This window comes from Gavialis gangeticus, unplaced genomic scaffold (assembly GCF_001723915.1).
Source record: "Gavialis gangeticus isolate Ggan-Ray unplaced genomic scaffold, GavGan_comp1, whole genome shotgun sequence".
NCBI classification, from domain to species: Eukaryota; Metazoa; Chordata; order Crocodylia; family Gavialidae; genus Gavialis; species Gavialis gangeticus.
The window spans coordinates 29,619,767-29,630,186 of NW_017729025.1; the positions used below are offsets into that span (position 1 = coordinate 29,619,767).

General features: G+C 43.3%; 1 protein-coding gene and 1 long non-coding RNA gene across 4 annotated transcripts in view; one reads left to right on the forward strand and one right to left on the reverse strand.

Annotated features, from left to right (window-relative positions):
- Positions 1-7,887, reverse strand: part of LOC109298467 — an 18,302-nt gene extending 10,415 nt beyond the window's left edge. The window contains exons 1-2 of the long non-coding RNA XR_002097617.1: positions 6,711-7,887; positions 636-731 (exon numbers count right to left, since the gene is read on the reverse strand). This is a non-coding gene — a long non-coding RNA (uncharacterized LOC109298467). The remainder of the gene's footprint in view (positions 1-635; positions 732-6,710) is intronic.
- The window catches only part of CCDC85C (coiled-coil domain containing 85C), a 198,982-nt gene that overhangs the window by 180,462 nt on the left and 8,100 nt on the right, over positions 1-10,420 (forward strand). For 2 of the 3 annotated variants that reach the window (XM_019518588.1, XM_019518589.1), the window contains 2 exons: positions 165-260; positions 9,406-9,504. In XM_019518588.1, coding sequence (XP_019374133.1) covers positions 165-260; positions 9,406-9,504 — 195 coding nt within the window. The remainder of the gene's footprint in view (positions 1-164; positions 261-9,405; positions 9,505-10,420) is intronic. The other variant, XM_019518590.1, reaches the window with a different exon arrangement.

Below are 10,420 nucleotides of genomic sequence, written 5' to 3' on the forward strand. Positions count from 1 at the left end.
GCCAAAAATTTGTCCCCCCCCCCCCCCCCCTTCCTCCCCACCAGTGTTCACTACCAATTTTAAAGAAAACCACATAACTTAGATTGATTCCATCTTGGGCTTTTATGAATGTCTGTACCTAGCCTTAGATTATGTGTTTTTTTTTTTCCCTATCTTTTCCACAGGGCCCAACTCGTATGACTCCCGATCTTGCTTCCTCTCCTTCAGCAGGATATGTCCCTGTGGGTCAGAAACCTGAGGCTGTCGTGCATGCTATGAAGGTAGGTATGCGTCCAAGCCACACACTAGGTGCACATACATAGTTGCACCATTAAGAATTTTCTTTAGTCATAGAATCGGAGCAATTAGAGAGGTTTAAATGCTGGTCAGCCAGATTAATGCTGACTGACAGCTGTGTCACCTCAAGTAGCTGTCTATTTAGAATTTATGAGCGTGGCCAGTTACTGGAGGGAAGTGCAGGGGAAGGGGGGCTTTTGAGGGAAGTTCATGGTGCTGCAGATGTGTTACTGTTTGACGTAATGTATCGTGGTGAATCTGCATTTCAAGGTATTGGATTAAGCAGTAGTGAAGGTGCCACATGAGTGACAGTGCTTTGCAGTTTTCCAAAGACAAAAAATACAGAGTTATTTACATACGTAAAAACTAGGGCTACATACACACCTGGACACCCGAGTCATCAGTGGGAATTGAAACCAGGACCCTTCAGCAGAAAAAGTCACAGAATCTCCACCCTTTTGAGGAAAGGACAGCTATAAAGTCACTGAGACCAGCCATTAGATGGAGAAATACTTGCACATATTAGATAGACCATATAAAATCATGGCTTTTTATGTCCCTTTGTATGCTGAACCATGGCTGCGTTAGAATTGGTTGGGAATTTGCCAGTGAATCAGTGTAATTGGAAAATATTGATTTGTTGAGCACAAAATGCTTTGTATGAAACATCAGAGGTTAGACATGCTTTCAGGAAAGGCAAGGCAGGTTTCCAATGGAAGTTTCCTATGGCCCCTGGTAGACTGTCCCAGGGGCCAGAGACCCTGCACTTCCAAGTTGCCTTAACAGCTGGAGACTTGGTGCTTTCAGCATCCACAGTCCCACAATACACCTGCCATGTAGACTACCAGGGCAATAAAACCAGACTTGGCAGGGTCAGGGACCAGTGACCCGTAGTAGCTAAGGCACTTTGCTTTGTGTGTTTCTTCATCTCAGTTCTGAATGACATCAATAATTTTCATGGTTTTGAAGCAGGGCAAGTTCTTCTGAAGTATTTTCAGCTTGCTTGTTTGTGTTGGCCCAGAGTTTCCAGCTCTAGGACAGACCCATCAGGTGGCAACAGTAAGACTGACAAGAATGTCAAGAATCCCAGCAGTGAAGCTGATGAAAATGTCAGTGTAGCAGAGCTGCTGCAAGAGTCAGGCAGCATATCTGAGTTCAGAAACACTGTATGTCAGTATCTGAAACAGAAGTTGGAATTTCTGGTTTGTGGGAAATGTTGAATTGAGGTTTGGTTTCAGCCTGGTTTGGATCCAACCCAAATGTTAAAAAATTCTTGCAAACCAGAAATCCTACTAATCTGAGAACACCACCTAGATCACATCTTTCTCTGTGGGTGAGACCAGAGCAGCCAGCACCAAACCTCCCCAGGCCTTTAATGTTTGAGCCTGCAGTATAATTACTGGGATGACCTTCCAGATTGCACACTGCAGTTCCATTCTGCCCATGTAGGTTTCTCCTGTGGTTTTTGGCTGAGATTATTCTTTTTTTTCGTGTCCTTAATTGCTTTTGTGATGTCAAACAGTTGTTATGCTCCATTCTAAACTATGGCTGCATTTCAGGTGTGGGTGAATTCATTCCTGTGTGTGTGTGTGCATGCGCGCGTGTGCATGCACATGTGTGCGTGTGCACACACACTTGTAGGAACAAAGTATACACACACTGTAGGCTAGATTCCCAGGGGGCCATTGCCTGTCTGTCGGTGCTGTGTAATCACTGATATCCCCTAGTACTGTCTGTGTGAAGGAGCATGAGTATACATATTACAAGATTTATTCCAGGCCAGATCCTCATCTGATGTAATTAATTCAGTGCACCTTTATTGAAATGGTATGTGCATGGATGTACTTGTGGGGGAAGGGTATGTTTCAATTCCCTATTGTGTGTATGTTGCAAAACCATATGACAGATTTAATATATTATGTCCCTTTTGACCTTGTTACTTGTTAACTACTCACTAATCCAGTTCCCTTAGCACTTTAATACTCCAAACCACCGAGCAATCTCAGATAGCAGTTTTAAAAATCAGTCTGCTGCATGCATGTTTCTTCCTTGTTCCCATAAATGTAGACTGTTCCCCACCTATAACCCAAAACCAAACAAAACCCCCCACTTATTTCAGGATTGCATCTACCTAGCACCAAAACTGAGCAAGGTTCTAAAGTCATAATGTTTTATCCATAGAAAATGGCTACATGGCCAAGATGATGGAAGAGTCTTTACTTATTTAGGAAGGGGAGCAGCTTGTCCGTAGAACCCCAGGAGATTTGGACTTTGAATTTCTGACATCTTATTTAGAGGTCATTTAGGTCATTTTGGGGGTTTTTATGCCTCTCCATAAGCATCCTGCAATTGGGCACATGGCAACAAAGGTGTTTTATCTTGTGTCTGTGCACATATGAACATTTGATAACCTGTAGGTTGTTCGTGGCTTTGATTGGATGCAAGTTCCTTTTAAAATTTTCTGATATATTTTCATTTTGCTTGATTGTGCCTAATACTCGAGGAGCAGAAAATGCTTGATGTTCTCAACGGTTGTGTCTGCTAACAAGAATAAAACACACACATGCTAAGTCTTAACATCTCTCATCCAGGCTGTTTTCTTTGGAGTAGACTAAATCTGCTAAAGATGTTAAGTACATAGCAGAGCAGATTCCTGAAGCTTCCTGGGATTTGCTGTTTGGGCATCAAGAACCTCTCCTACCCTTGAGCTAGGCTTTGCAGGCCTCAGTGTAGATCATAGAATTAGCTGGACGAGGAGATATTAAGTGTCGGCTGCAGGTAAGAGGTCCTAAATAATACCATTGTAGCCACGCTGACCTAGGAACCTTTGGCTGTGTGGATCAGAGACTGCTCCATAGTAGAAGATATCACTGGTTGTTTGGAATGTGTGATAACTGTCAGTGGTTGGAAAAAACTCCAGTAGGATCATGGAAAAATAGGGTTTAGAAGATGGCTCTTTAGAAAGTCAGTTAGTCCAGTCACCTGCTGAAGGAAGGATTATTCCTGACTAAGCCATCCCAGGCAAATGTCTGTCTAATCTGCTCTTCAGAACTTGCAAGGATGGGGATTGCATGAATTCCCTAGGTCGCCTGTTTCAATGCTTGAGCACCCTCAGAATCAGAAAGTTCCTCCTAATCTGTAATATAAATTTCTCCTGCTGAAGCTTGAAGCCATTGCACCTCATCTTGTCCCCTATGGTCAAGGAGAAAAAGCCCATCTCCATCCTTTCTGTAGTCACCCTTCATGTATTTGAAGACTTATCAAACCCCTTCTTCAGGCTGAAAAACCTTAGCTCATTCAGCCTTTTTTCGTAAGTCTTGCCCCTTCATAAGTCCCAGACCCCTGATCATTTTTGTTGTTCTCTGCTGGACTCTTTCCAATCTGCTCATGTCCTTCTTGATGTGTGGGGTCCAAAACTGGGCACAATATTCCAGGTGAGGTCGCACCAGTGCAGAATAGAGTGGAAAAATTACTCCTTTTGATTTGCAAGTGACCCTCTGGTTAATACAAGCTGTTGGCCTTTTTTTGCAATAAGAGCACACTGTTGGCTCACAATGCCACAGTCCTAAAGCTGAAGCTAAGCTCTAATTGATGGGTAAGAGGAAATGCCCCATCTGAACAGGGTATTCCACAGTTGGCTACTTTTCTCTGAATAGTACTGTTAAGAGACTGGAATGGTCACTGTCCTATCTGGTGTGTAAATCATACATATGTACTAGGAGAATAAAAGCCTTCAGTGAAATGGGTGCCAACTTGATCTTGCTGTTCATCCAAAGGCATGCCTGTGGAAGCAGCCTGCCAATTTTCTGAAGGGGGCGTAGAGATTAAGTAGCAACAAACCAGTTTGTAGGCCCTGGTTCTTGAGGCATCTGAAAGTAAGCATACCATGTGTGACTGATTTACTTAAAACAGGAAGGCCAAATTCTTTTCAACCACTTACACTTACATCAACTGAGCGCAGAATTTGTCCTTTAGGGACAAGACCTGAGGGCATTTAGTCCGTCCACCTGCCAGAGCAACGTGGGAATGCAGGGTAATGAACCATGTGCTTTGTGCAGTCCAATTGTGAGATGCAAGCAGTGATGCCGACACCCTTTGACATTATTCTATAATCTAATAGATCTCACTGCTGGGGATTTTTTGTTGATGTTTAGCTAAATGCTTCTCTCTCTGTTTCAACCTATCCCATGATCCAGCATCTTTTGATTTATTTATTTTTTTAATATATGTGAATGTTATAGGTGGATCAGTAGTCTTGTGGAACCCGTGAACTAAGTAAAAAAGGAGGGAGACATTATTACATCAAGAGCCCTGACAGGGATTGATGTGTGTAATATATATATAATACAAATGTTCTATCTAGAGCATATCTTTCTGGAAGATTTCTCCTCCGTTCATAGAATCACAGGCGAATAAGATTGGAAGGGACCTCAGGAAGTCATCTAGTCCACCTGCCTCACTCAAGGCAGGATCATCCTTGTCTGAATCATTCCAGACTAATGTTTGTCTGGTCAGGACTTGTCCTGATAATCAAAGCTTTCAGATAGATTCCACAACCTCTCCAGGCAGTGTATTCCCATGCTTAACCTACCCCCTGATTGCCCTTATATGGGGGATCCTTTTTCCAGCATGCCATTCTAGGAATGGCACTCTAAATACAGCAGAACCCAACAATTGCTGCCCTACAATAGCAATCTGGTTACTGCTTGTTTCAGTTCTGTAAGACCTCTGATCTTCTGTCAGTTTATCATCCAAGTTTCCCTTTCCCATCCAAGGCATGGGTTTGGAAGCTTGCTCAAATCCTATACTGCTCTCGAATTTATTGTGCTTATTTTATTTCAGGTAAGTTAATAAAGGCTTGTCCTTCTCCCAAGATGCTTTTATTAAATTGGAAAATGTCACATTCTCATGCATACATTTACACTAATGTGATTAAACAAATTGCTTCTCCCACCACAACTAACAGACCTTCCAGCACCTTAGGAAAACCTCTCAATATGTTAAACAACCTACTTTGTAAATGTGTGGGGGAGAGGATGAGTTCTGCAGCATGTCTTGAAGGTTAACAAATGTGGTGGGACCAAATTCAACAGTTAATAGGACCCAGCTTTATCAGTGATTTGGATGGGGGAGTGAAAAGCTTGCTGGCCAAGTTCGTGGACAACACCAAGTTATGGGGCAATGTGGTCACGCCAGAAGATAGGTTGCAGATACAGGCAGACTGGGACAGGCTCGAGAGTTGGGAAGACTGGAACCAGATGAAGTTTAACACTTCTAAGTGTCAGGTGCTCCATCTGAGAACAAATAACCCTCAACATGCATGCAGGCTCAGTGGTGACAGCTTGACTTGCACCACGGCCGAAAGGGACTTAGGGGTAATGATTGACCATTGCATGAATATGAGCCATCAGTGTGAGGTGGTGGTCAGCAGAGCAAACAACATGCTGGCATGCATCAACTGATGCATCTCTTGTAAAATTAAGGAGGTGATACTCCCGCTCTACTCAGCACTGGTGAGACCGCAGTTGGAGTACTGCATCCAATTCTGGGTGCCGCACTTCAATAAGGACGTGGAAAAACTTGAGAGGGTCCAGAAAAAAGCCACACATATGATCAGGGATTTGCAAGGCAAGCCATATGAGGAGAGGCTGATGGACCTGGGCCTCTTTATCCTAAAGAAAAGAAGGTTGAGAGGGGACGTGGTAGCAGCTTACTGCTGTATCAGAGGACTGCATCAGGAGGTTGGTGAACAACTGTTCACCAGGGCACCCCTGGGGAAGATCAGGACCAATGGATACAAACTCCTGGAAGACCGCTTCAGGCATAATACCAGGAAAAACTCCTTCACAGTTGGGGTGTCCAGATTGTGGAATAAACTCCCTCCAGAAGAAGTGCAGTCACCTACCCTGGAGGTTTTCAAGAGGAGACTGGACAGTTGCCTCGCTGGGGTCACCTAACCCCAGTTGTCTTCCTGCCTAGAGCAGGGGTCTGGACCCAATGATCTGAGGTCCCTTCCAGCCCCTAACAATCTGTGATCTATGAAACTGGCTACTCCTTCCCCTGTTAATGATAAGGCAGCTCCAGCCTGATTATGTGCGAGTCACAAATGTGACAGTATTACAGAGGGTCAAGGGGAGAGATGGTCTCTTGAGGAAATGAGTCCCAGAGTCATTTGGGACCTTAAATGTCTGATAGTACCACCCCATTAAAAGACACCTGCATTTAAAGCAAAGAAATAAGGTCTACAGCCCCTCCAGAGCTTTTGAGCTTAGACGCACGGTTTTATTTTAAATTGGAATAGTAAAAAATATCGTTAATTTTGTTTTCCTTTGAGACTCTTGTGCCTGCAAAATGGATGACTGACAGAAACAGCAAAGACTAGATTCTACGTGAACTATAATTAATGTAACCCAGCGTTGCCCCTGGACACTTACCCCGTAGATGCAGCCGGCATTCAGCTTACTGCAAGCCGTTTCTGGTGCTCTGCTTTGGGATTGGCTAATACAGGCTGTTGCCTTCACAGCTGAGCGATGGAGGCATACGGATTCTACACAAGCTTGCTCAAAGTGCAAGTCCAGCTGGGTCAATAATTAATTAATTATTTCCCTTTTAAGACAAAAATAGACATTTTCTCTGTCAGCACGTGTCTTTCACATGCTCCCTGAGTAAAGATGTAGATAATTTAGGTTAAGTTGAGGTTTGAGCTCAAATTCCATTGGTTCCAGATATGCTGGTTAAATTATTGGTTGGTACATTTTTAAAAGTAGGTTAAGAGCCCTAGGAGAATGACCTATTTTTGTAACTGAAACATTTAGCATACAGCAGGATTGCTGCACTGGAGCAGACCCATGACTAATCTTGTTAGTATCCCCTTGCTGACAGCAGTTAATGCTGGATACTTCACTCGAGTGAAATCCATCCTGTAATGCATCTAGTTATGCAGTTCACTCGTATGCTAACACGCCTGCATGTACAACTCTACCTACAGTCACATGTGTGCGTTTGCATAATGGTCCATGTGGTGAGGTTTGAAGATCTCATTCCCATGAGACTGAGGTGGCCACCTCAGTCTCGTGGGCGGTGAAGCCACAAGTGATGGAGTGAATCCCAAACGCATCAGCAAAATCTCATTTCAGCCCCACCCCAGGTTGTATGACTTGCTGTATATTTAACAAGAGAAGCTATTTAAATGTGTTTAGAAGGCATTTAAAATGTCTGTGGGTGCTACTTTGTGTGTCTTTTTCCATCTGAAAAGGCAGGCTGCCTTAACACTATTAGCCCACCCATGTGGGTCCCAAGAGGAGAGAGAGAAGAAAAAAAACCAAACCTATGCATTAACTAAAGATCAGTTTATGTTGTAAGGTGACCTGATTTGACAACAGCTGTCAGCCTTTAATCCAGTCATTTAAGAAAGTCAGTCAGAAGTAAGCTTGGCTACTGTGCTCGTCCCCACAGGAATGAGCCTATTTTTGTGCTATGATAGTCCCATACTCCTATGTTTAAAATGCTTTTCTCCCCCTTGTTGCTTTGCTAAAAGCCCAAGAAGGTGACTGACTTGGACCCCACCCCAGCAAACATTTACACACACATATAACTTGGTGCATATGAGAAGTCCCATTGAGACTCACGGACTAATTTACCATTACAACAATTAACCTAACCATAGGAAAAGCCGGACCCTATCCGAGGAGCTTTTGCCCTAGGGCTTGGTCTTCTCAATAGTTTTTATACACAGTAGACTAATTTCATTAGGGTGCAGTTAAATTGGTACAACTCCAAGTGCTGATGTAGTTATGCACTGGTACGACACAGCTGTATACTGGGATTTCTCTACATTTACCAGAAAGTATGGTATGGGACTAAGAATCTTTCCCTGCTGGAATGGAGATGAAGGACTGAGATGAAGGACTGTACCCTTCAGCCTAGTTTCAAGCCAATATAGTTGTTAAAATGGACAGAAACTGTCTGAATCCAGTTCAGGCTTAACTTCTGATAGTATGAAGGAAGAGTGCTGTGCTTGGGTAGAGCTGAACTGAAGTGAGTGCATCTCCAGCAGCAGCAGCTTACAGGTTTGGGGGTTAAACGCAGGGTTGGAAGATTATTCCTGTTGCAGAGATTATGTGGTGTGGCTGGGAATTGAGTCGGTGTCTCCCAACACAGTGTCTAGACAACCATCCTTTCATCCCAGGGCGGGTCTGTATCAGCGACGTGAAGGGTGCTCACAGTGAAAGGCACTGTACCCACTCTGCACATTAGATCCTCATCGGGTAGTGAAGCCATTTTAGTGAAGTGTTGGGCACGTGCCAGTAAACTCTTTAGAGGGGCAGAATATAAGGGTGGGCACACACCCAGGCCATACTAAGTTGGCTATGTTGCTCTTGGTTGGGGAGGTAGAGTACATGGAGCAGGCCCAGTGCATCTTACTGGGCTGGTACAGACAGACCTTTATGGTCAGTAACTGCAGGTAGTTTTAGAGATTTCATTTAGGAAACTGCTAATTTTTTCACCTAAAGGGGGTTAATTTGGTTGTGTTCTCAGATCATAGAACTTACAGCTGAAATTGCAAACTAATGCTTTACAGAGGGGAACTTCCAGCTTTCCAGTGGCAATTAAAGATCTTTTTTCCCCACCCCCTTCCTAAAGGTTAATGAGATATTGAACTTTAAACCCATTGCTAGCTCAAAATGAAACATTGCTTGCCTTGCTCCTCTGACCAATATCATTTGAATAGAAGAGCTACTTTTCTGTGAGAGAGGGCAAAGGAAAAAAATATTTTTGTGGTAGTTTTTTTGATGATGATGACTGATCAGAAGTTAGAGTTAGGCGTATTTCCAGTGGCAATGAAACAGCAGGCAGAGTGCAGGTGAAAAATGCTGGACAAAACAAGTGATCCAGAGGTTCCTCAATTTACCACTTGGAGCCTAGTGTGTGTGGTGTGGTGAGTGACAGGATTCCCTGGCAGACAGGTTGGGGATGGAGATTCCTCTCCCCTCCATTAGGTAATAGTCTATAAGCACTGAAGTATGGGGAGGAACAGGCTTTATGAGCGTAAATCCTGATAGTGAAATTCCAAGAGACTTGATTTGATCTTTGAGAAGTATAATACTTTTGCAATATGTTTGTCTATAGGTCCTTGAAGTCCATGAAAATTTGGACAGGCAAATGCAAGATAACTATGAAGAAGACCTGAGTGAAAAGGAGAAAGCAATTGTTCGTGAAATGTGCAATGTAATACCTCTCTCCATATTTGTAGCATTTTTTGTAGCATTGTTTTGGTTCTACTGTAATCCCTACCTTGTAGCCTCTGTTCTGTGTGCGAGTCCTGTTTGCTTGTTTTGTTTGAAACCCACGGAGAAATTCAGTCATAAGAGGAATAAATAGAGGCTCTGCTAACTTCCTCTGTGGGCAGGAGCCACATATCAAATACTAACACTTGATTTGATGCACTTGGCAACTTTTGTCTAGAAGAAACATACGGTTGAGCGATCTTAAAAGATGCAGACATGACCAGCCTCTCAACCTGTGTGCAGGAGTTGCTTGTCCCATAGTTCACCTGCCTAGAAGACTTCAGTTCTCAGCCCTTTGCACTGACTTCGATTTGGAAGGAGAACTCTTGCTGTCCCTGGCCTGAGATCAGGACTCGTTGCTTGTGCTCCAAAATAACCTGCAGTGTTGTAAAAACGTAGTCATTCAAACAGAATGACGCTGAATCCCGAACCACTCTGGTGTTAGAATTAGAAGCCTCTTATTTGAAACTCTTTGACACATAATTACATGTGGTTTTATTTTGTTGGCACCATTAGCGTGTTTGGCTTAGCAGCCACATTGTAAACTGAGGTTGCCACATAATGTAAACTGAGCACTAGATGCCAGAACATTGCTGTGTCTGAGGTGCATTTACTTGCTGCTGCTGCTCTATTACCTTGAACTCCAGATGTAATTATTTAATAAGAAAAATGACTTGGGTGTACACAGCTGATAAACAGTGAGCTCTGAACTGCTGCTAAAATATTGCCCAATCTGAGTTGCATGCTTCTGAGAGTTTTTTTTTTTTTTTTTTTCTCCACAATAGCAGACTTTCCAGAGCAAGGGTGAGGACTCTTGGATCCTTCTTTTTGAAATCTATATTGCAGGTCAGAGCATT